The sequence below is a fragment of the Vulpes lagopus genome, chromosome 5 (assembly GCF_018345385.1).
Source record: "Vulpes lagopus strain Blue_001 chromosome 5, ASM1834538v1, whole genome shotgun sequence".
Taxonomy (NCBI): domain Eukaryota; kingdom Metazoa; phylum Chordata; class Mammalia; order Carnivora; family Canidae; genus Vulpes; species Vulpes lagopus.
This window is the reverse complement of record NC_054828.1, coordinates 118,404,938-118,431,700: the sequence shown is the minus strand read 5'-3', so window position 1 is coordinate 118,431,700 and position 26,763 is coordinate 118,404,938. Positions and strand designations below refer to the sequence as shown.

The 26,763-nt window shown below is 35.6% G+C and overlaps 1 protein-coding gene across 8 annotated transcripts in view; it reads right to left on the bottom strand.

Moving 5' to 3' along the window:
* Positions 1 to 26,763, bottom strand: part of PUM2 (pumilio RNA binding family member 2) — a 95,564-nt gene that overhangs the window by 27,763 nt on the left and 41,038 nt on the right. For 6 of the 8 annotated variants that reach the window (XM_041754219.1, XM_041754223.1, XM_041754221.1 and 3 more), the window contains 6 exons: positions 21,919 to 22,044; positions 19,059 to 19,201; positions 17,690 to 17,819; positions 8,890 to 9,033; positions 8,482 to 8,772; positions 4,036 to 4,272 (listed from right to left, as the gene is read on the bottom strand). In XM_041754219.1, the coding sequence (XP_041610153.1) occupies positions 4,036 to 4,272; positions 8,482 to 8,772; positions 8,890 to 9,033; positions 17,690 to 17,819; positions 19,059 to 19,201; positions 21,919 to 22,044 (1,071 nt within the window). The remainder of the gene's footprint in view (positions 1 to 4,035; positions 4,273 to 8,481; positions 8,773 to 8,889; positions 9,034 to 17,689; positions 17,820 to 19,058; positions 19,202 to 21,918; positions 22,045 to 26,763) is intronic. The other 2 variants (XM_041754224.1, XM_041754225.1) reach the window with 1 other exon arrangement.

The following is a 26,763-nucleotide window of genomic DNA, read 5'->3' as shown; positions in this document are numbered from 1 at the left end:
CCATGCGGGGAGCCTGACACAGGATTCGATTCCAGGTCTCCAGGATCACGCCCTGGGCTGAAGATGGCGCTAAACTGCTGAGCCACTAGGGCTGCCCAAAAACCATTAATTTAAAATTCCTTTCTCTTTCCTTCTTCGTTCCCATTTGTTTCTCTGATTCTCAGTATTTAAATGTTGCTTCTAAAAAAGTTGTAGTCAAATGGGAGCCAATCTGAAGGGTTCCAAATGGCAAAAGATAATTTTTAAAATTTTATTTATTTACTTGAAAGAGAGCAAGCCAGAGACCATGAGCCAGAAAGGGGCAGAGAAACCCAGGAGGGGCAGATTTCCCACTTAGCAGGGAGCCCAGACATGGTGCCCTGACCCTGGGATCATGACCTGAGCTGAAAGCCAGGTACCTTAGATGGTGAAATTTAAGGGATCAAAAAGAAGGTATAAAATTGATGTTTCTCAGACTGCAATGAGCTAAAACCTATCAAGTACCCTAAACACTATCAATTTACAGGTAACAATGATAAAAACAAAACAAAACATGAATTACATACAGAAATTGCCAGGGCATCAACTCATTCTCAAAGTTAGAAAATAAAGTTAAAGAAATCAAGCATTATTCCGACTCCTATATGAACTATATTATATTCCAGGGTAACCTCACAATGATGAGTTCTTTTTTATAGAAAACTTCCAGCTAATAACTGAAGATATGACAGAATTAGAGTATCATCACTTTGCAACATCTGAAAAAAATGCTCAATTCTAGGCTGCTACACCATTAGGTGGATCAGGCTGACAAGCTCACAATGGAGACAACCAGAGATGTGTTTTCTGATATGGTGCAACAGGGAGAATACAGAACTTATTTTGTCAAAAACAACAAAAAACAAATAAGACCACACCTCTAGATTTAATTCCACTTTATAAGAAATATGAGGAATAGAGAAGCACATTCAATACTACCGTGGGGGAGCAATTGGCAAAGTTAGGAATGTGGGAGATTCAATAGGACAAAGTTTCTTCAATAAATAAATGGAAAGAAAAAAGAGAAAGGGGAAGTGGCTCCAGATTAAAGGGCATATCAAACCAATGCAATATATGGGGCCTTATTGGGACCCATAAAAAGACATTTAAGGTAATTAGGGAAAACAGAATAGTGAGAAATTATTAATTTTAAAAGATAATGATATTGTGGTTTTGTTTTTTAAAAAGGAATCTTTTATCTGTTAAGAAATTTTGTACTAGGAAATGGAAAAAAATTTGTTTTTGACTCCCAATATATTAAAATAGTAACAGGGTTGTAAATCAGAAATATTTTAGTTTATAAAAAATGAACCAATACCTATCAATTGAAATATTTGTTCTTTAATGAAAAAGTGACTAGTATTCATGAGTTGAAAATACTTATTTTGGGACGACTGGGTGGCTCAGCGGTTAAGCGTCTGCCTTCAGCCTACGGTGTGATCCTGGAGTCGCGGGATCAAGTCCCACATTGGTCTCCCTGCATGGAGCCTGCTTCTCCCTCTGCCTGTGTCTCTGCCTCTCTCTTTCTCTGCCTCTCATGAATAAATAAAATCTTTAAAAAAAGAAAAGAAAATACTTATGTTAACCAAATGATAACTATTTTTAAAACTAAAACATCTTTTTTGGAAAGACAGAAGCACAAAATGTTGCTATTAGGCCCTTTCTGTGAATCAAATAACTAACAAAGGGAGAGCTGGTTTAAAAAAGAAAAAAAAGTGTGTCACTCAATACTTTAAGAATGTAGGTATCAGGAGGGCCTATCAATAATTATAATGGTTACCCGTCTGAAATTCTCACAAGACAATAAACTGGAACTAATTAATTCCAACCGATTCTAATGAAACTGAGAACTAATTCCTATCTCACGATACTATATTCTCAATATGTGAGCTGAGTAAAATCATTTCTAAAAATGGATATGCAAATTCATTTCCGTAAGTATTTTCTAAATTAGCTGCCTTGATAACCTGATTCATAAAGAAATCCACTTAAAGGATAGGCAATTTAAAATGTTTTCTTAGACCAGAAGCATGGAAGTCTTGTATTGTATGTGACTCAATCAGGTGAAAGCAAATAGATTACTTCCATGAACACCATGTAAAGAGTATTTGTATGAAATCTATTAAATTATTCCAAACTGGCAGGTCTACCTGGTCCTTGTTAACAACACTGCCTGTCATACAACTAAAACTAAAGGAAACTGGGAGGTCACAAAAGGAAATCATCTACAGATAATTCCAATCAGAGATATATTAAAAAGATCACATTTCCAGCTGAAGCTAAACTAAGTAGTTTAACTCTGGGTACAAAAGTATCAGGCTATAAAGTATTAATGGCCCAAGCGATGATTAATTAGTTCTCATAACTGACAAGAATTTCTTCTGTAAGCATCTACACAGCTGGGTTCTTTGAGTCTGAAGAAAAATATCTTGATTGCTGCTTAATTATAGAGACATCTAAAAATTCATCTATATTCTAATTTCTAAGCAAGCTATGTAGAATAATTAATGCCATTTTTACAGGCTCTAAAGCACTCAGAAGTAGTAACGGTTGACAGGAATCTGATCTGGAACTTACCTATGTAAGGACAGGACATGACAAATATAATTTTTAACAAAACACAAAACTATTATGAGAGACCTATTCTTAGGTTTATTATATACCAAATTTTTGTGTCCATTTCAAAGTTTCAAAGGCATGTCTTACACATGGGGGTTGGTGGGAGGGAGGGGGTCTGAGTAGAAATAGAGATCAGGAACTGAGCAGCTCCTATGACCAAGAAAAGATGATAAACGAAGGAAGGTATGAGGCTAAAAACTGGTAAGTTTACACAAATAATGCAGTACAGATACTAGGATCCCACCCAAATAAATTAATTAGTTGTATATATTTAATATCCACAAAAGACCAAGGACCCAGAATTCTGAGCACAGGACAGCGTCTAAAACTCCAGGCCACTTCACACTGACATATATCTAAACAATGATCACTGCAAAAGAGCTCTTTGTTACATGGACACTTAGTATTAATGAGCTTTAGGAAAAAAGAGCTACACCTTTATGACCTTATGATGGGGGTGTGTGTGTCAAATATAATCACTGACTTGTATTTGTTAACAACAGCAACATTACTTTTTAAATCACAAGCTGATTTAAATTTTTCCAAGCACATGAAAATCAAAAAGAGAATCTGTTTTAATGGAGTTAACCAAAATTACAAAAATTCAAAATCTAATTTTAATGAAATACTTTCCTTGAAGAGACTGGGATTCATATACAGCCTCTGATACCCAAAAATCTCTTCAAAATATTCTGTTTAACTACATCAACAAATACTTCCTGGAGAGGGAAAAAGGTAACCACCAATTCAATAATCTTGGGGTAGGTAGCAATTTTCACATACAGATATAAACAAAAGGTCTAAATGCTCCAAATTCAAGGGTATAAGAAGCCTAAAACATTTTTTTTCTTAAACTAATGACATATTCAAAAGTAAGAGTATATGGACCAAACCCCTAAGACTCTAACTCACAAACATACTAAATTCATATACCCTGATACAACCTTTAGTAAAATGGCCAGGATTCAAAGGCCAAAGCAAAAACCATTGTACTAAACTAAATTATTTGAAGTTCAGTAAATATGTGACTAATGTTTTCCTTTAGGTGTGCAAAAACTTTCGACAGTGAAATTTCTTTTACTATCATGTTTAAACAGTTGACTTTTCAGATGATCTAAAACACACACAAATCAAAAGCACAGACAAGAAAAAACACACCACTGTATTTCATAAAAGGAACATAAGATACAATAGGGGTCTTTACCTTACTGTACATTAGACCCTCACTTTGAATTTTCACGAAAGTAGAACTTTTTCGAAAGGCTAAATATCTAAAAGCAAAAGCAATTTGGCATGTTTTATCCAACATTAAATATTTTACATATATTATAAACACACACACAAACACACTTACATGTATACATACAAATAAAAAGGGTTTTGGTTTTTTTTTTTTACCTAAATGCAAACTGGATGAGGATCCATGTGATGAAAGTGATGGCGGTGGCGTAAGTGAATGTCCTGGAGTTTGGCTTGGCAGAGGCATGCCTATTGGACTTGGAGAGGAGGAAAATCCCAGACTATTGTAAAATGGTTGCCCTATGGGTGCTAGGCTGCTACTAGATCTTTTGTACAAGTCAGAGCTAGTAGATAGAGACTCTCTCCTTGTGGCACTACTACTTGCAGAACTGCCAACTGAAGAAGAAATAAAAAAAACCCTAATTACATACAGTGTTAACTGAATAAAACCTATCCCCAACTCTTGCTGGGAAATAACAGAAGTGATCACAATAATTATTTTTAGAAACATTATGAAGAAGATAATTACTGTGATAACTATATAAACTAACTTATTAATCATAAAAGGGTATAAATGCACCCCAATAAAGTAACCAAATACTTAACAGAGCACTCATATGTTTATTATTTCACACATATTTACCATCGACACATATGATTACTGTGCTTTAATACCCTGGTATGATTTATAAACCCTGGAATTGTAAGGTGTCTGCTTTAGGAGACGCTAGAGATTAAATTCCATTAAGGTTAAATTTTTGTAGTGTCCTAATCTCTGGAATCAGGTTCTTAGACTTCAACTCAATGTCCAGAAAGGATTACACTAACAGATTATTAATACATTTCCCTCACCATTCATATTTAATTTAGCGTCTAGCTTATGTTCAAACCATGGTCTTTTAAGTCCATATTGGCCCGAATATGTCAGTTGTGAAATAACAGATAACAACTAACTTCTCTGTACTTTTCACATTACACATTCTCCCTATCCTTCAACAACTAAGTTACAAAACAGATATGAAAAACTAAACTCCTTTTAGAAAAGTAATAGCTCTCATTACTATTACACATCAAAGACATACTTTCACTTACCCCTTGGGATCTTCCATTCCTAAGATTCTACTACTGGTTTTATGAGGCCCTTATTCAAGTGAAGACTGGTAAGCCTTTTTTTTTCTTAGATAATATACGATTCTTTCATTTTACATTTCTAACTGAACTACATACTAAATTCTTTCTACTTAATCCCAAGTTCAACCTTCTAACCCTTTTTCCTTTTGTACTCTGCAAAATCATAAAACAATGGTAGAATCTTATTCCCTTGTAGCGGTGCACGCTCAAAAAAATAACCCAAGATCTGTTATTCAACACATCTGGATAATCCAATTCTTTACCAAGGGTTTAAAAGGGCTGTCCAAAACTCCCAATTCTTAAGTCTCACTTAGAGGCCACATTTTCAGTGCTTCTTCCCAATTTCTCAACACAGACACCCACCCCTCACCTTAAACTGAATGCCTTTTATACCTAAGGTAATTTCATTATTATGTTTCTTAACCTGTCAAATTTTTAAACAAGCTCTATATTCGGACCAATATGGTAACCTTTTTCAGGAGAATTTTAAAGTTTCTATTAGGTCTTGGTTTTCTAATCACAAGTCAATTATAAGCAGGTCATTAGGGTATAATGAAAAATTAAGAGAAAAATTAAGCAGAGCACATGGTAGACCAAGTTAAGCTTATAAGATAGAAAACAATTATTCTGGTTTTGCCAAATTCAAGATTCTCATAAAGGAAAAATACTAGGCTCACATAACTGTATGAGGCAAAATATTAAAACACAAGTCAACCTTTAAACCAGCCAGCGTGGTTTCTGAAACTGATCGTATGTTTTATTGAAAATTGCACATCTTAAGGTATCATGTAATAGAGAAATACTACATAAGCATATGCACTTTAATAGCAAAACCAAATGCAAACACTAATGCAAAAATACCTCTTCTTAAAGTTGCTTTTGGCAAAATTGTCAACATATGCTACATTAGCTATGCTAATTTAAAAGGACACTGTCAAAGTGATTGTTCTAGAATATGGCTATATTTAAAATTCCTATTTATTTCAGAAAACAATTTAATTGACAAGGAAAAAGACAAGAGCTCAATAATGAGAGCAATAGCACTGTCATTCCCCTGGCAAATAACCAAAAAAAACAAAAACAAAAAACAAAACAAAACAAAAAACCCCACAGTTTTCACACATACAATTTTATTTTCCTCCATAAAGAAAAAGCCAAGCCAAACATTTAAAAGTAATTCAGAAATAGTTTTATTTTAAACCTTAAAAATCTGGCTCTTTAACCTTTACTATATGCCTAAGTTATCTGCAACTGTGATTATAAATATGAAACAAAATATACCTAAAATACCTAAAAGGTTAGACCAACAGTGGAGTTGCTAATCATGTCACCTGTATATAAAATGTTAAATTACAAACTTTCAATTGTTACAACACTTTCTAAATAATGGGTCATAGAAAGGAAGATTTAATTACTATATTGATAGCTAAGCTTCATAGCTGACTGTTATAAGCTGGGGTATTTAACACTGATAAGTGTTAATAACTTTAGTATATAGGTAAGAGAATGACTGTGTTGGTTCCATATATGTGCACATAACTATGCTATCATTTTAGACTTCATATAGGTATGGGATTGCCATCTTATGAAATGGTAACGGGTAGACTTGTTTTAAGGGTAAACGTGTCACACTTGAATGAACTCTCACGAAATGTTCAAGAGGCTATGTCTTAGCATCCAGGAGTGGCAACTGCCAATGCCCTCTGAAGCAAAGTAAACAGAGCCACCTAGACTCGTAGTGAGAATTGCATAAGCATGATTATAAATAAGGGAGGCATGAAGAAGATCAGTTTTTGGGAAAGAGGCCTTTGCAGGAAACATTTGTAGGGAACAAAATGTTCACGCCAACCAGTTCCTGAATGCTGGGGGGAATGATCTTAACAACTAAGAGACAAATGGGAATTTGAAAGAACTGGGTAAGGGGGCCTACAAATCTATTCCAGACCATCAGTGACATATTTTATTAGAAAAGGGAACAGGAGATTTATCAAAGTTCTTGTTTTTCCTGAATTATTTAGAGTCTAGAATCTCTAGTTTAGAAACTAGTTATTTCTACAAAGTTTATCTTTTAAATTATATGTTCTTTCAGTTTCCTTCAGCATGTTGGATTATTTGGGGAAAATGCTTGTTGACCGTATTAGAAACAAAAAACTGAGTCCTATGGGAGTGCTTGGGTAGAGATAAAAATACTGAACTCCAAAAGGAATGAAAAACTCAAATAGGAAAATTAAAGGACTGAAGAGTCTTCATGTTCATTAGATATTCCCTCAGAAGTTCTTGTGCCCATTCTTTAGGTAACTTTGTGTTGAGTAACAGTGATTATTTCCCTGTTGCACTTCACTATAACAAAAAAGCATTCTGCATCTGAAAGTTTATAAATGTTTTAGCCCATTCCTCTTATAAATATGAATGTTCAAAATTCAAAAGATCTTTCCTTAGAAAACCAGCAAACACTTAATAATGACTGGCTCAAAAAAAAAAAAAAAAGGACTGGCTCATGTCAGTTTTGCCATTTTCCGCACCAGAAAAGCATACAATTTAAGGTGGTGGGAAAACAGATGAGAAGCAGGTATTAAAGATTCTAAGACTTTAAAGAAATAGAAAATCACCTGAAGTCTGAAAAACTTGCCCTGCCCCTCATGAAGAAAAGGGTGACAATAAAATATATCAATAGAACTGGGTAAGTTGTTTTTCCCCTAATATTTCCTGAATACTCTGGAAACCTCAGAGAATAACAAAGTATGTCAATAGGGAGTTAATGTGGGCCTCTTCTGATTTCACCTAGTGGTTCCTCAGTTACAAAATCAGTTTGTGTGGGGAAATTATTTTGTAAAGCTATTTCAAATTTAAAATTTTAAGTATTATATATGAAACTAAGATATGGGAAGAAACACGCTTTTAGATTAATTTTGAGTGATAAAGGCCACATTGTTTAACCTAAAAAATAAGCATCCTGGTAGTTTCTTAGGGGCTTCTGTTTAGAACATTTCATTATACTTTATTTTTATATATTATACAAACTAAAGAAAATCATAATGAGATACTAACATTTAATAAGAATAAACCGTCTAATAAGCACACAAAGACAATTATTACTTTAAAACACCAGAAATTTAAGATGGCAAAATATTTACTTCCTCAACATTATGTAGAGCATAAAGAAGAGCTAGTAATTAACTTAAAATATACTGCTCTAAGCAAACCTCAATAAAACAAAAATTATAGGAACACTATTCTTAAAGCTAAGGGAAAATGTATTCTGAGTAAAAGATGGGCAGCTTGAAATGAGCAAAACATTCATAAAAACTTAAAAGATGTGCAGGGGGTAGACTTTTTCCTACAAAGTTAAACCAGTATTTTAGTCCTGTCCTTTCTATACTACAAGCTACTTATTAATGTTTACCTTATTATCAAAAACATATATATATACCTCATATAAACTTAAGAGTACACTCATGATAAAAGGCAACTTACCTGATGAACCAAATCCACTGAGGGCTGAGCCTATAGCAGCACCCAAAGAGCTACTGCTTCCAAAGCCAAGAGATGTACTTCCAGGTTGGCCAGGTCCGTGAGAAAATAAAGAACTGCTCTGGGAGCTACTAGTCAAAGAAGTGCTCCCATAAAATGAATTAGACTGCAGATTCGTGCTTGGCGGCTGCTGCTGCTGCTGCTGCTGTGGTGGCTGAGTGCCAATTGGCCGAAAAAGACCATTTGTGCTGCCTGTAAGACTATTTGCAGTCCCTCCAGCTGCTGCTGCCGCTGCTGGAAAATAAATTTCAGATACTTGTTGAAACTATCCAAAAGACTATTCTCTATTTTTAAAATATCTTAAAGAACACCAGAAAAAATATTATCCCTGAAAACATCACTTAAACTTACCAGCTTGTGCTGCTGCTGAACTAATTAAAACAGGTGTTGGAGCCATTAAACGAACTGGAGCTCCAAGGCCAGTTCTTGCTCCAGGGCCAACCACTAAGGCACCAGTCTGATCATAATAGGCAGTTGGAGCTAGTACTTGATAGCCTAGACAATATTAAAACAAATGTTTACTAATGAAGACATTTATTATAGAACACATGCATGTTTATTTCCCCTTTATTTGTTTTTCATCAACCAGAAAATATAATTATATACTGTTAACATAAAACCCTTAGATAGTTATGAAAAGCAAACACATTTGAGAAAGTATTACTTACTAAATATATGGAAATGTAATATAGAGTGTAAGTAAAATTGTTTTCTTTAAATTTTAAGAGATGCCTTCCACTCAAGGACCACAGAATGATGAGGTACTTTCTTTGATATAAAAACTATAGACTATCAAGCACTGATAATTTATACGATCTGAAGAGAAACCAGAGCATTCAAGCACTGATACTTGAAAAATATTACCTATTAGTTCTGAAAGAAAGATGGGAAGACTAGGGGATGTAAAGTAGAACACTGTAAGAAATATTTACTATTCAATTTTAATAAAGTTCTAAACCAACTGCTTCATTACCAGCATTCCCGTAGATTTTCATTTGTAAGCATTCATTTAAAAATGTAAATTATATAAACACATACTTTAAAATCATAAGGTCACAACCTTTTTGTAAAGGTTCTTGAGCTAAAGTTTGGATAACTATCATGCACCCATTAGTTTTATTATAGCTTTAAGTACAAGGCAGGTGACAATTTGCATGATTTAGGAAAGTTTACTCTTAGCAGCCTTTCTCAGTGGGGAGTCCTTAACTACAGACTACAGAACAGAAAGTAACGATTTTGAACAGAAATATGACTATTTTGCTAATTCTACCTAGGAGGATATATAACAAGTACCATTCTAGATGCACAAAAGAGAAGTTAACTACACAGAAGAGATACTTTAAGGCAGGAAAGCTTTTCCCCTCCCAGAAGTCAGGTTGAGAAAGGCATGACAAGGAATAAGGTTCAACAGTCTGGCATTCATTTACTAAAAGGCACTGGCAACCTCTGATAGCTTTAAGTTTGAAAACTACCTTCACCACTTGGGCCAACACTCTCACACGCGAAGGATGTTTTTAATTACAGTATTCTGTTTTGCAATTATACTTTCATTATAAATGGATATAAATTGGGAGGACCAGCCAATCAGACAGAGGGCAAAACATATAGGGCAAAATCGAGGAGGGAATGCAGAGCTTCTAAACCCTCTCCTCACGGAATGAATGTGATAAATCTGAGAAGAAATTATTAAATATCCAACTGGAAATGCCAAATAGGATATAGAAATCTCAATTTTAGAAGAGAGGTCCAGGCTAGAGCTATAAAGGATAAAATCACCAAGAAAATGAAAAAGGAATCTAGGGACAGAGTACTTCACAGTAAGAGGTTGGAGAGAGAAAGAACCAGGGAAGAGACTATGAAGGAATAGCCAGTAAAGAAGGAAAGGAAATTAGAACGAAATTAGAAAAATGTGGTCTCTTGGCAGGCCAAAGAAAAAAGAATTTCAATGAAGGCTAAGTGATCAACAATGTCAAATGCTGCTAAAACCTATTAAGAGTTGAGAACTGACCAATGGGTTTAGCAACATGGAAGTCATTATGGCGGGATGAAAGCCAAACTGTGAGGAATTGAGTCAAGAATGGGAGAACCACAAACAAGTACAGACAATGCTTCTGAGGAGTTCTGCTGCAAAAAGGGCCATAGGGAGAAAGGGAATGTTGACTCCAATTTTTTCTTTACAGTACAGAGAATGTACTTTATTAGCAAAGCACAATACTTTCTTTAAAAATTTACTGTTATTGTGAAATAAAACACATAAAGAGTACAAAACTCAAAAGTACAGTATAAAGACTACCACAACAACAAAAAAAATGATAACCACCATCCAAGTTAAGAAACAGAAAAGTGCTCAGGACCCTACCTCTCATATGTCTGCCCCTGCTCTACCAAACCTCCTCTTTCTTTGTGTTACATACTACCCTACTACCCATATCTGCCTCCCTCCTTAACCATCATTTGGTTTGGATTTAAAAAAAATTTTTTTTAAAGATTTTATTTATCCATGAGAGACTCAGAGAGATGCAGAGAGGGAGGCAGAGACACAGGCAGAGGGAGAAGCAGGCTCCATGCAGGGAGCCTGACGTGGGACTCGATCTCGGGTATCCAGGATCAGGCCCTGGGCTGAAGGTGGGCTGCCCTGGATTCAAATTTTTCATGTATGATTCATTCACGTGGTTGTATACAGATACACATTTCCATTATAGTGTAGCACCTCAATGGATGGATACCACAATGCATTTATCTGTTCTACTTTTATACTGGTCCCTGTTGGGGGACACTGCCAATAGTACTGCCATAAACATTTTGGTATGTGTTTCCTTGTCTGTTAAGTGCGCATATTTCTCTATATCTTTTAAAGGAGTGGACACTGTGCAATTTACACTTTTACTAATTTGGTATTAGTTTCCACTGCTCTGTGACTTTATTATTTTTTAAAAAGATTTTATTTATTTATTCATGAGAGACAGACATAGGCAGAGGGAAAAGCAGGCTCCCTGCAGGGAGCTTGATGAGGAACTCAATTCCAGGACCCCAGGAACATGACCTGAACTAAAGGCAGATGCTAACCAATGAGCCACCCAGGACCCCCTGCTCTGTGACTTTAACAACACTTTATATTCTCAGACTTTTACATCTGGCTAATCCAGAAAATATGCAGAGTAATGTTATGCTTTTGATTTTCTTTACCCATACTAAGGAGGATGAGCATCTTTCCATATAACTGGGCATCTGGATTTTCTTTTGGGAGAGATTTGTTCCAGTCTTTTGCCCATTTTCCTATTGGGATGACTTATCTCACCTGTTTAGAATTCTTTATGTTGTATCTAACTCTTTCACTATTTTAACATATGGCAAGTATCTTCTTCCACTGCTACCTGACCTTCAGGGCTGGCACAGAGGAGGAGAGCAGAGGGAGAGGAAGAAGTAGGACTCCCCTCCCCTCCCAGCCCAGCAGGGAGTCCAACCCTGGCTGAATCCCAGGACTACAGGATCATGACCCAGTCAAAGGCAGTCACTTAACCACTTGAGCCACTGGGGCACCTATATTATTTTTTAAATGCAGCATATTATCTTTATGAGTCTTTGTTTTATTTTTATTTTTTTTAATTTTTTTATTTATTTATGATAGTCACACACACAGAGAGAGAGAGGCAGAGACATAGGCAGAGGGAGAAGCAGGCTCCATGCACCAGGAGCCCGACATGGGACTCGATCCCGGGTCTCCAGGATCGCGCCCTGGGCCAAAGGCAGGCGCCAAACCGCTGCGCCACCCAGGGATCCCGAGTCTTTGTTTTAAAAGTATTTGGATATTTGTAAGGATTTGTAATTTTAAAGTGGATTTTATAAAGAGATGAAGACTAAGAAACATTACAATAGAACGATTTTGACTTTCTAATCAATCTAAATTTAGTTATCTTTTTATTTCTATTTTTAACATTTAAGTTCCTGGCTTTTATTAATGTTTCAATTTTTTAATTTAAATTCCAGTTAGTTAACATATAGTATAATACTGGTTTCAGGAGAAGAATTTAAGTGCTTCATCACTTACAGGTAATACCCAGAAGTTCATCAACAAACACCCACCTCCTCAAAAAAAAAAAAAAAAAAAAAAAAAACCACACACACACACACACACACACACAAAACAAAACAAAACAAAACAAACAAAAAAAGCCACACCTTCCTCAGTACCCATCCCTCCACCCATCCTCAGTTTGTTCTCTATAATTAAGAGTCTCTCTTATGGTTTGCCTCCCTCTCCTCTTTTTTCCTTTCCTCTAGGTTCATCTGTTTTGTTTCTTAAATTCCACACAAGTGAAATCATATGTTGCGTCTTTCTCTGACTTATTTCCCTTAGCATAATAACTCTAGCTCCATCCACATGTTGCAAATGGCAAGATTTCATTCTTTCTGATGGCTGAGTAATATTCCATCATGTATGTATACATCACATCTTCTTTATCCATTCATCAGTCAATGGACATTTGGTCTTGTCATTTAGTTCAAAAGTTTCTAATTTCTACTCAATCTTTTTATTACTGAGAGACTCTAATAATAAGATACAGGGCTTTAAAAAAGAAATGGTCCCCACACTCAAGAACTGTACAACATAGTAGAGGAGGTAATGTACTATTTCCTTAATTCTAAGATGCCACTTTAAGACATGACACCAATCTACTAACTGACCTTCAAGGAGAAATAGAAAAAAAGCTGTTCCACTTAAATTCTAAGACATTTTCTACCTTTAAACACGGCAAAGTAAGTGCAGAATTGAGAAAATAAACCACAAAAAACTAAATGAAATGCAAGGCAGACGGAAGTACTAAAGAAAGGTACAAGTTATGTGCTACAGGAAGGGAAAAGAGTAATTACTGATGAAAAAGCACTAAGAAAGAAAGACCAGGGAAGGCTTCGTGGAAAGGATATTAAAGGATGTGAAGCAAAGCTAATTACAAAATGTTTATAAAGCTATGTTAAAGAAAGGAAAATGTTAAACTCTATATATCCCAATTTTGTTTAAAATGTATACCTATAAAAATAAATAAATAAAAAAAATAAATAAAATAAAATGTATACCTAGGAAAAGTCAAGTGAAAAGTCATTCACTAGGGCTACAGGCATTTTGTGTGTGGGGGGGGGCAGTATATGATCTAGTGTATTAAAGTGTAGGACTATAGAAGGATACTATCAACTAGATAGTTTGGGACTAGATCACTAAAAATCTTAAGAACCAGAATGGTATAAACTAACTTGTATTTTTGAAAGGTAACTAAAAGGAGAATAAAACGATGTAAAGAGGGGATCCCTGGGTGGCGCAGCGGTTTAGCGCCTGCCTTTGGCCCAGGGCGCGATCCTGGAGACCGGGATCGAGTCCCACATCGGGCTCCCTGCATGGAGCCTGCTTCTCCCTCTGCCTATGTCTCTGCCTCTCTCTCTCTCTCTCTCTCTCTCTGTATGTGTGTGTGTGACTATCATGAATAAATAAATAAAATCTTTAAAAAAAAAAAAAAAAAACGATGTAAAGATTAGAGGCCGAATTAGTGGGAGGATAAGGAAGAGGCTAAACAAGAATAGCAGAGATGAAAACAAATGAATATGGGACAAAATGATTAAGAACTGACGAGTTACTGAACATGGAACATAGAAGAAAATCAAGAGTTAAACATGATTTTGAGGTTAAAACCAAAAGTTTCTAGTTCAAGAGACAGTGGACAGCCTTGAGGGCATGGGACCAAGTGCACTTGCTTTGCTGAGGCACCTGGATGGGGGTGTCTCTGGCCCGTTGGTCCAGGGCAAGTGTGCAACACAGAAACTGTTTGCTGGCTCCTCTCTTCCTCTCAACCCCTCTGCAATACTCCTAGGTAAAAGTGGCCAAAGCGAGGTTCCGAGAGCAATGTTTGAGCTCCCGCTCCAAGTAATGAATTCATCTTAATAGTTTTGGAATAGGCTTTCCTTATAGTTTGTACTTCAAGACTAAGAACATTTATTTTTTTTATTTATTTATGATAGTCACAGAGAGAGAGAGAGAGAGAGAGAGAGAGAGAGGCAGAGACATAGGCAGAGGGAGAAGCAGGCTCCATGCACCGGGAGCCCGACGTGGGACTTGATCGCGGGTCCCCAGGATCGCACCCTGGGCCAAAGGCAGGCGCCAAACTGCTGCGCCACCCAGGGATCCCCAAGACTAAGAACATTTAAAAGAGGAAAACTGCATAGCTCACCTATAGCCAGCTTGACAGCATAATTTTTAGGAGTCAAGAATCAACACTGGGTTATTTTAAGATTAAGCCTTGAAAGTCCACTTGCATGTCACACAGGCATGTGCACACGTGAACATGAAAATGATCTTCCATCAAGGAGACTTCTCACTTCACCTATGGAGACTTCTCTCTTCAGCTAAATCAACATAAGTGGTTCAAAGAGACCTCTTCCTATCTGACCAAACTCAGCCATGCAAATATTAACACCATCTTTCTGAGCAAGGAGTAAAGCTGAACAAAGGTGGCCTGATCATCCTTTTCTGCTTGCACCACCGAGTAGTCCCCTCTAGGATGGCCACCAACATGCAGGTCATGCCCTGTAGAAGGGTACCTGGCTGAGATACCCAATGAGAGCTGAAGTCCTACCAGGCTCCACTCATCAAGCTGAGTTTATGGAACTATGGTTGTGTCTACTCAGATGATGTGGCTCCTTTTCTATACTTCTATAGAAGTACTTCTATACCTTGAACTTCTAATAATACAAGGTATCCTGCCTGTATGGACTAGGGGCAGTTCTGACCATCCCAGTACCATATCCCAACTGTACCCAGGATTACATGTCTTACCTCAGATGGAATGAAGACTCTCATCAACAGATTAGGGTTATTGTAAAAAATTAATTGTTTGGCTCAAATTGAAATTAGTTTCAAAGATAAAACTCAAAATATTACTATGGATATGAATTATGTGTATATATAGTTAAGTGGATACATTTTTATGTATCAAATATTAGCACAACTTAAACTTAGTAAATGTTGAAAATAAAACTTGTGGGTGTTGGGTAAAAAATAATAGTGAAATAAAGTAAACAATAAGATAAATCTAGGACAGAGTTCATTTTTTTGACATTGTCGGTTTGAGGAGTGCTTGGAACACACACATGGTAATGTCTGATGCAAAGGCAAAAATGTGTTAGGTGTTCAGAAAAGAATCCAAGATATAGATGGATTTATAGTTTACTGGTCTAGAGATGATAGCTGAAAAGGTGAAAGTAGATACTCCCGCCCCACACACATACACAAAAAAAAGTAAAGTATCTATTGTTCCAATACTGAAAGTTAAGTTCAAAGAGAAAAGTGAACTTGGTCAAGGTCATATGACTAAGTGATACAGCAATTTGGCAGACTTGACTCCAAAGCATCTAGTCACTAAGCCAGACTATCTTCCATGTTTAAGGATCTACACAGAGGAAAGGGAGACTGATTAAAAGAAACAATGAGAAAGGTAGGAAAGCCAGGAGAATAAAATATCAGAGAAGGTAGTGAAATGGTAGAAAGGAGTGTAGAGAGTTGAACATAGTCAATATGATGAAATACAAAAAAGAACTGATAAAAGTAAGAATGAAGGAGAGGTCATATTTTGCAATTGTTATTGAGTTAATATTAGGGTTACTGTAAAGAAATCATGAAGGCAAGCCTTAAAAGAAGGGAGGGATAGAAAGAGGAGCCCAGAGTAATCTCAGCAGTGTCATCCATAAACTCTCAGCTCAGTTCCCTTTAGGCCTGTCTTCATGTCCCTCTACGTGTCTACAACTTCAGCTTCACAGTACATTTTCAAAGATCTCTAATCCACAATGGCTCCAGGAAAGCAGCTTCCCTGAAGCAAGGACATAGCTGTGGTAAAGGAAAAGAAAGAAAAGAAAGAAAAGAAAGAAAAGAAAGAAAAGAAAGAAAGAAAGAAAGAAAGAAAGAAAGAAAGAAAAAGGAAAAAAAAGAAAATTACAAGAACACTCTCATTCTATTATTTGTACTTCAGGGACTGCAGTATTAACATCTTCTCTTTATTCAGAGGGCTAGACAAGATGATAAAATCAGACCTCAGAATCTCAGAAAAATAGAATAAATGAGAAAAAAATAGAATAAGCGCAATCAATTAAGAAATCCTTAAAAAAAAAAAACACACAGAAGTATTCAGCAGCATGTAATACATAAAAGAAACCCTCACGTTTTTTTCCAATACATTAAACACATTTCCTAAATTATTTGAATAGAAAATTTAACTATATTACAATTAAATGGAAACCAGAACACACATTTCACTAATAAATAATATACAGTTATAGAAGTAACTACTCAGACTAAAAGTAAAAGAACAGCATACTTAAAAAACAAAGTGAGTCTAGAAGTATGAAAAAATAGGAAGTGACTCATTACCTATTGATAGTCAAGTGTAGTTTTAAATTTCACTTTAAAAATATAACAAGTGCTGCTTTTATTGGATTAAGAAAAATAATTTCCTTCCATTATTATTAATTTTGCAGTATAAGTAATTTTGCAGTAATTTTTGTATCTGGTTTCATAAAAATCTACTTCACCAAAAAACTGTATTTTTGGCCCTTTCTAAAAGTTGTGCTGTGGTAATGGGAAAGAACTTTTATAATTTTCTTTGCATTAGGCTTTCATAGGCATATTTTAGTAGACACTATCAGGTTATAAATAACAATAGTTTAAAATACTACAAATGAGCTGAACACAATGGAACAAATGTTCAAAGTGGAAAAATTAAGCTGCAAGTTTTTCAATATTAACTAAATGACTTTCTTATTCTGCAGCAATGACAAACTGAGGTTTTATTTTACATGCCAATCCTAATTAATTGATTTTATTTCTTGAAGCAGTAATTCTGGGCTATGTTAAGTTGGGAAAATGCTATGGCTTTATCCCATACACCAATGAAGGAAAAAATGGATGTATAGAGAATTCTAGTACATGTATGCCATCCCTGTTATTCTCACAAATAGTACCGATTTCAACTATTGGCATCTGAGTTCTAAATAACTTACTGAAAGGCAGGCAAGACTTTTAAGACATTTCTTGACTTTTTTCACTCTTCAGTGTGTCTACATTTAACATTTTTAAACCTATGCAAGTTTCTACAATTAACTAACTATATACCTGGCATGCCGGTAGCAAGACCCTGACCAAAAGCCAAAGTTGGATTTGCTGCTGCAAGCGATTCTGCCTGCTGCCCTTGTTGGCCCTGATTGGGAGTAAGAGGGCGCTGACCTGCTCCAGCACGGAGAACCTACAAAGGACAAATGATTTCCTTAAAAATGGAATTATAAAAAAACAGATAAATAAATTTATCCCAGACAACTCTTTACATATGACAGTCTCTGGATATTCTTTGAACATATTTATATGCAATGAAATGTTGATTTAACATGAAAAAAACCAAAATATTTCAAATAAAAAACAATCACTGGCTTTTGACAACTAGAACAATCTACTAAGTAACATGGAGATTCTAGAAGGCCTTTGGGAAAAATTATTTCTAGTATTTGTGCTCTTTAACTTACCAGTACAGTATTAAATTTATTTAAAGAGGGGAATGGCAAAATCTTAGATCATATTAATTTCACAAAAATAAACAATTCAGTACAAGGGGGATTCATTGTTAACATCACTCGTATAAGTAGGCCTGACACGTAGGTGTATTGTTCAGGTACTATATTTTCATGTTTCCCCAAAGAAGATATGGGTTAAAAAATAATTAAATGATGCTGTGGTATAATCTAAAAGGACTAGGCCAAAGGACAACTTTAACAAAACATCAATATAGTATTAAAGTATATAAAGGAAATTTAGAATAAAAATTAACTGCCAAATAAGACTATACTTGTCATTAAGTTGCTTCTTTGATATAAATATGAAGAATTTGACTGTCAGAATTCTGAAATCATCCATAGTGTTTCTATATATATATTTTTTTGTTCTACATTTATTAAAATAGTTCCAGGAAAGCGGCCCCGGTGGGAGGGTGGGGGGTGGAGAATTACCTTTGTAATAAACATTTTCTATTTTAAGATTTTAAATCTAACCCTTAGTGAAAATATTTCATCTTTCAACTTTTTCATCTTCCTTAAAAATATAAAGTACCCAAAATAGAAAGTACTCTTTCTGGTTATATATATATATAATATAATATTTAAAATAGTAAGTTAAATGCCCAGAAGGAAATGAAGCGGTAACTATTTTGATAGGAAAATAAATTAGCATACTTGAAGAGGTGATGAAAAGAAAATTAAAAATCGCTACAGATTTCAAGTTGGTTTCAATAACAGAAACGTAGAAATGGAATACATCCAAATCTTTAAATTCATAGAATACCAATTAGGAAATAAAAGCCATGAAATCAATACTTTATACCAATTATATACTAGGTACTGTACTACATATCGAAGATGAAAAGACACAGATCTTGACAACAAGGCACTCATGGAATTTCAAAGACTCCATTAACTTAATGAAGGCAGGCCTATACCTGTTGCTGTCCAGGCTGAGCTTGTGATGCTGCTTGCTGATTTGCTGTGTTGTTTGCCGCAGCTGCAGCTTGTTGCTGAAATAAATTGGCTGGATACACCCCCCACGGAACACCATAATACTGAGGTGGAACCACCGCTGGACCTAAACCCCACACCCCACCCCACCCCCCAAAGAAAAAGTTACTTACATTTTATAAACGAGGTCAGTTACCATTAGATCATAAAAGGGAACAGTGTATAAGACTTAGAGCAAATGTCCTTATAATCCTCTACCCACTTACACCTGCTACATACCATTTGTTTCTGGTTCTATTAGGGGGACAGTCTCATTCAGTATGATTATTAAATATTCAGGAGTGACAGCAGTGGCCTTCATGGATATAGTAAAGCTAAAGTTAAGAGGACCAATGAATTGACAGGACACAGCCATCTATGCAACATTTACTGAATGTCAGTTTATAGATTTAATGCTGACCAACACATAATACATTTAGGGAACACTAAATTTCATAAAACTCTATGATATACTAGGTTCAATTCAAATTCTCTTAAGAAAGGTTATTTTCTGACTACTGAATAGAATTACAAAAATAAAAACACTTTTATCTTTTTATTTGCAATCTATAATGTAAAACTAGGGAATATTCTGATACCAAGCTTACTGCAAGCGTTATTTGAATTGTATATCTTGAATTTAAAAATATTTTTTAATTAAGTTTCTACTAAAACTATTCTTCACATTTGAAACAGAATTAGCCACAATTCTCACAAAACCACCGAAAATCACATGAAAACAACTGAAACATCAGCGTTTATGTAGTTAGGAAAATGGAACTAGTGAGTCAGACAAGAAAGAACTAAGTAATAGAATCACAGAGGGAAACAGACATGGGAAAGCAAACTAGGAAAAACAGAATGAATTGTTCTTGCTCTATTCTACTTTATTCAAGATAACATTTACTTCCAGGAGAGAAATAGCATTATGCACAATAAGCCCCATCATTAAGCTGATGAATAAGATGTCATGATTACTGACTGATAAAACAAAGATGCCCTAAAATTCCACTGACATGACTTTAGTATAGCTATTTAATATTCTAAAAAGTTAAATTCGGTTTCACTTTGTTTTGGAGGCTCAAATAAAGCCCAGTACAATTGACTGAATCACTAAAGTGAAAAGCATTAAAAAATTTAAAGGTAAAATAGATTTCTGAAGATAGTTTAAGCACAATCTAAAATGACAACTATTAACAGGATTTATGAAGGAAGAATACGTTACTAAAACAAGAGTCAGATGTCCACCCAGAATCTCTGTCCAAAACAGTAGACAGAAGCCACTTGTGGCTACTGAAGACTTAAAACTGTAGCCCGAACTGAGATGTGCTATATCACATCTCAGAGGTACCATATCAATATACAGGATTTTGAAGACTTTACATGAGGGGAACAAGTGGATGTAAAAGAGCTATTAGTAATTTAAAATTATATTAAAATGATAGTATTTTAGATATGCCGGCTAAATCAAATATTGAAATTATTTTCATCAGTTTTTTACTTTTATAATGTAGCTATGAAAAATTTAAATTGCATTATCTGGCTCACATTATATTTCTACTGGGTAGCACTGGTCTTAGAAAGCCTAAGTCCAGAATGCCTAGAGTGTGTACTCTCAAAACTAACATTTCTTAAAGGGGCTTCTTCTGATTCTATAGGTTTGTCTATATGATACACCAGAACTTTACATACTAACATCCAGTTAAATGCCAACATAACAGTTCATCCTTTCTTTAAGGAATCACACACAGATCTAGAGCAAAAACTATTGAATGTGACAGTTTAGTTTCAGTCTGCTAACTAAGCTATCAAATAAGAATTGGAAATTAACATTTTTTTACTTCTTAAAGTCTTAAGTATTAAAAAAAGTCCCAAACTCTCAGGAAAAGACTAACTGTTCTGTGATCATCATGATAACTATCAGAAGTAGAGTTTTAAAAACTGCCTTATTCATCAGTGACAATTCGTATCAGTGAACAAAGTAAAAAACTGTGATAGTCTTGAGTTATGAAAGTCAATGGACAGGTTCACTCCAGTGAATGAATCTGTGGCTGACATTATCCTGTTTCTGCCTCTGTAACCAACATAATAACCAACTCAACCTAAGATAAAAAATAACCTCAAAACTCTACAGAAGATCTACAAATTGCTTTGCTCAAAAGAATGGTGCCTGATCTCCTTACTTACACAATAAATACAGCTTTGGGTTTAAAACATTTTTTCCCCAGCTTTACTGCGATACCACTAACATGTACACAATGTTACACGTTCAGATTGAGTGGTAGTTTCAGGTTTTAACAGCAAGTTCTTTCAACTCCATCCCATCTTTTTGCCCCTCAGTTGGCCTGTACATTTTAATACTGCTAAATAAACTACTTTTTAGATATGCATTCTCTCAAGATTGCTGAAGTTCCTTACCTCATACTCTCCCTGATGTGGGTATTTATAGCACCTATCCCCAGTTAATTGTATGAGAAGTAACTTTACTTTGCATTTATTCATGGTCTCTATAGGTTATAGAATTGGTCACAAAAAGGAAGATTTGTGGTTGACACATTTCTGAAACTACAGAACTGAAATGTATATCAGCTATGTATATGAGGAAAGAGTTACCAGGCTTAGGCTTTTTCCTAGCATTACAATTGGAAAAAATAGTAAACTACCTCTGTGGTAACTTCAGTTCACTTTAGATAAATGTTTCAGATTTTCTTAAGAACTCCAAATTGCCTAAGTAGACAAAAATAAAGCTTATACCAAAATTTAAACTAAATCCTTAATAAGCAACAAGGATGAACAGTAAGTTACCTGCTAATGTTGCTGCTGCAGCCAATCCTGCTGCAGTATATGGATCAGTCCCTGGAGGAGCAGCACTAATAATATATGGATTTGGCACAAATGCAGCTGGAGCAAGGCCTGCTGAGAATACACCAGCTGTATTTAAAAAGGGAGAAATAATGAATGAAAATGTAAAGTATGATTTTCTTCATTAGGTAAAATAATTTCTACATTAAATTTGGAGTGGGGGAGGAGAGTGTGTATAATGGTTGAAATTCTGATTAACCTAGTGACCTTGGCCATGTAACACAACCTGACTCTTAAGATTCTTAATTTATGAAACAGGTGTATTGCCACTTGTCTTAAGGGATTTTTGTGAAAATTAAATGATACTGAATATGAAATGACTACATACAACTAGCACAACAGGCATACAGTAAATGTTGAGAGCTAGAGCTACTATCGTTCAATAGTTTTTCATTCTATCTTTCTCAAGCTGTACTATGAGCTAGGGATTCAACAGTGAGGAAGACAGATGTGATCTGCCCTCACAATCAATCCATCTAACGAGAGAAACAAACAAGAAATTGGCAATTAGATATAACACAAAGTAAGTGCTATGGGCATAGAGGGAAGGGGCACTCATTAACAAGCTTCAGAAGGGGTGGGGATTATGAAGTGGGGCTGTAGGGCGAGACAAGACAAAATGAGTTATAACCAGAAGGAAGACCCATGAAGATCTTCCTGGGTCATGTTAAGTAGTTTGGACTTTACCTCGAAAGCAATAGAAAAAACATGAAGGGCTTTAAGCAGTATAGTGACTCTCAGATCACTTCTGTATCTATGCATTATCAATATGGATTTAGTAAAGACTAGGAAAGATTTTTAAATATTCGTTTGCAGTACTTATTAAAGAGACAAAACCTATTAAAGAGACAAGAATGGATCCCTGGGTGGCTCAGCAGTTTAGTGCCTGCCTTCAGCCCAGGGCGTGGTCCTAAGGTCTAGGGATCAAGTCCCACATTGGGCTCCCTGCATGGAGCCTGCTTCTCCCGCTGCCTGTGTCTCTGCCTCTGTGTGTCTCTCATGACGGACGGACGGACGGAAGGAAGGAAGGAAGGAAGGAAGGAAGGAAGGAAGGAAGGAAGGAAGGAAGGAAGGGAGAAGATTGCTAGTATCAAGGAATCCCTGTGTACATCATATATCATAAAGTATTAACTGCCAGAGTTGTTTCTTCTAGAAAATAAGGGAGACAAGTTGAAGGTGAGAAGAACTAATAAAGAGCTCATAAAGGTTCAATTTAAAAGACGATTAATTCAGTGCCTGGCTAGTTCAGTGCATAGAGCATATGACCCTTGATCTTGGGGTTGAGAGTTCAAAGCCCCATGTTGGGTGTAGAGATTACTTAAAAACAAAATATTTAAAAGTAAATAAATAAATCCTTAAAAATAAATAAATAAAAGATAATTTAGGAAGGGGGACTAGGAGTATAAAAGCAAGTGGACATACATTTTTAAAAAGTATTCAAAGGTAGCACTTATTATAAAATCTAGACCTTAAAATTGAGATTCCAAAACTTCATTCTAACTATATTACAGCAGTTTTTAAATGTTTTGACTGTGACCCACAATATAAAATATATTTCAGGGATCCCTGGGTGGCGCAGCGGTTTGGCGCCTGCCTTTGGCCCGGGGCGCGATCCTGGAGACCCGGGATCGAATCCCACATCAGGCTCCCGGTGCATGGAGCCTGCTTCTCCCTCTGCCTGTGTCTCTGCCTCTCTCTCTCTCTCTCTCTGTGACTATCATAAATAAATAAAAAAAAAAATAAAATAAAATAAAATAAAATAAAATATATTTCATAACTTAGTGTCCATAGATATATATGGATACATATAATTGCCACGAAAATCTCAAAAAAAACTGATCCTTATAAAGTTCCAACATAACCTATTTTCTACTTAATTTTTCTTTTTATTAATTTCTATAAATCTATTTAATCTCTAAGAATAGTGGCCATAACCCATTAACATTGATTTAATGCACAGACACAAAAAAGTCATTAAAAAAATTTTTTTAAAGATTTTATTTATTCATGAGAGATAGAGAGAGAGAGAGAGAGAACGAGAGAGAGAGAGGCAGAGGGAGAAGCAGGCTTCACATAGGGAGCCCAACACAGGACTCGACCCCGGGTCTCCAGGATCAGGCCCCGGGCTGAAGGCGGCACTAAACCGCTGAGCCACCAGGGCTGCCCTAAAATTTGCTTTTTATGACAGTCATACAGAGAGAGAGAGAGAGAGAGAGGCAGAGACACAGGCAGAGGGAGAAGCAGGCTCCATGCACCGGGAGCCCGACGTGGGATTCGATCCCGGGTCTCCAGGATCGCGCCCTGGGCCAAAGGCAGGCGCCAAACCGCTGCGCCACCCAGGGATCCCTAAAAATTTGCTTTTAATTAAGAATTAAAGAGGACTCAATAAAATCCTTGCACTATTTAAAAAATCGTTTGCTCAGAGCTGCATCCTTAACCCTAGGGTAAAAGTTTCAAGATTTCCCACTGATTCCTCTATCATATATTATCTTTATTACAGTAGAAAACCATGGATATAGTGGTATTCATGTCTATTCATAACACAAAATCTCAAAGCCAAGATGTAATTTTTTTATATTCTATATTTTATGATTTAAAAAGATTATAAAATCTCAAATACGATTGGAGTGAATAAAATAGAAAACAAAGTCTTCATGCAATCCTTACTGACTCTTGGTTCATATTCTTCTAAATTTTTCAATTTTAGAAATAATTTTAACATAGCTTTCTCCACATTTATGTTATAAAGCAGATAGGAAGTTTCAGATATTTGAAAAACAAGAAATTAGTTTGACCTAATGGACACATACTGAACCTTCTGTTGAAAAATGTTTTTCATGTTTTAGGCTCACAATTCATTTAAGGAATATTTACAACATACTAGACACCAAACAATATGCTTGTGTATTTACAAAAATATAAATTTGTATATCTCCACATACAAATACTCAAATATGTGTTTGTATCTATGTGTTTATACATGCACACAGGTATAAATATATATCCTACCAAATATTTAAATGAACATGCACAGTCACACATTTTATATTGTAGGCTATACTGATACTTTAATATGCTTTTCTCACTTGCCATAGGTCCCATTCTATTATCAACAGATAACCTCACAGGTCACTCAGGTCACTCTTTCTAATGTTCAGAAGGAACGTGACTTAACCAGTCTTCTACTGATATATATTCAGATCGTTCATTATCTTTTGCTATAAATAATAATGCTCCTATTGTTCTTTATACAGGGTTTCTATGTTATCATCGTATCTTTATAAACATTCACTTAAATGGGAAAATATGTATCAATTCTTGGTCAGTATTTCCGTATTATTCTCCAGGAAAGTTGTACCAATTTATATTCTCATCAGGAATATAAGAGAATACCACTCACACTCCTATCCGAAATTGCTCATTACTAAACTTTTTTTTTTTTTTTTAACTTATTCATGAGAGACAGAGAGAAGGCAGAGACAGAGGGAGAGGGAGAAGCAGGCCCCATGCAGGGAGCCCAATGTGGGACTTGATCTCCGGCATCAATGCCCTGAGCTGAAGGCAGATGCTCAGCCACTGAGCCACCCAGGAGACCTGCACATTACCAAACTCGAAACAGTTGTCAATCTGAGTAGTAAAATAAAGCATTAAAAAAGGGTTTTTTTGTTGTTGTTGTTGTTGTTTTTATCTATGGTTCTTTGTCTATCAAAGAGGTAAAATGTCTTTCATAACTTTACCTTCTCATTTAAATTTTTAAAAAACATTTTATTTGAGAGAGAGGAAGTGTTCTCCACTCCTGGGCAGAGAGAAGCAGGAGAGGGACAAGCAGATTCCCCACTGAGTAAGGAGTCCACCCATCAAGGAGCCCCTCTCATTTCAATTTTTAATCCTCAGGAATAGGACCTGGGGCACCTGGGTAGCTCAGTGGGTTACATGTCTGGCTTTAGGCTCAGGTCATGATCTCAGGGTCCTGGGATTAAACCTCACATCAGGTTCTCTATTCAGTGGGAGCTTGCTTCTCCTTCTGCCTTCCTCTTGTTCTCTCTCAAATAAATAAAATCTTTGGGGGGAAAGAAAGGAATAGGACCCAATTATCTCCAGGCTATTTTCCAAATACATTATTTTACTGTTAAGTTGAAACGTCAGCTAAAATGAAAATCTACCCCACCACTGCACCCTAACTATACACACACGTGAACATATGTCTACTGCAAAGTGTTCTTGTCTACTATCTACTTGTCTGCACCTAGGCCAGGACCCCACTGTTTTAGTCACTGAAAATACTAACTTTTGAAATATGGTTCAGTAAGTTCCCCTCTTTTTACTTTAGTTTTCCATTAATTTTCTCATTTTACTTTTCTAAAACAAACATCAAAAGCAAACTTTTCAAGTTCCAAAAAAATCCTACTGGGATTCCAACCAAGAATCCATTAAGTCCACAAATTAATTTAGGTGAAGTGACATCTTTATAATATTGAGTTTTCCCAAAAAAGGCATGTGTCCACATTTATTCGAGTCTTCAGGAAAAGTTTATAGTCTTCTACGCCTTGCACATCTTTAGTTACCATCTATTCCATTCCTTAGCTTCTAATTTCTCTCATCTCTTCCAAGTACTGATTACTATGGGTTCAGTGTTCTGGGAGATTTCCTAAGTTTTATTCTCCAGCTCATTTCAACCTAGGTGACAGCCAATCAATAATGAAGCACACCTATGTCTTTTTATTTTATAAGATTCTGAAATGGTCTGTTTTTACATCATTTTGTTTCAAGACCACTGATCTTTGAGGA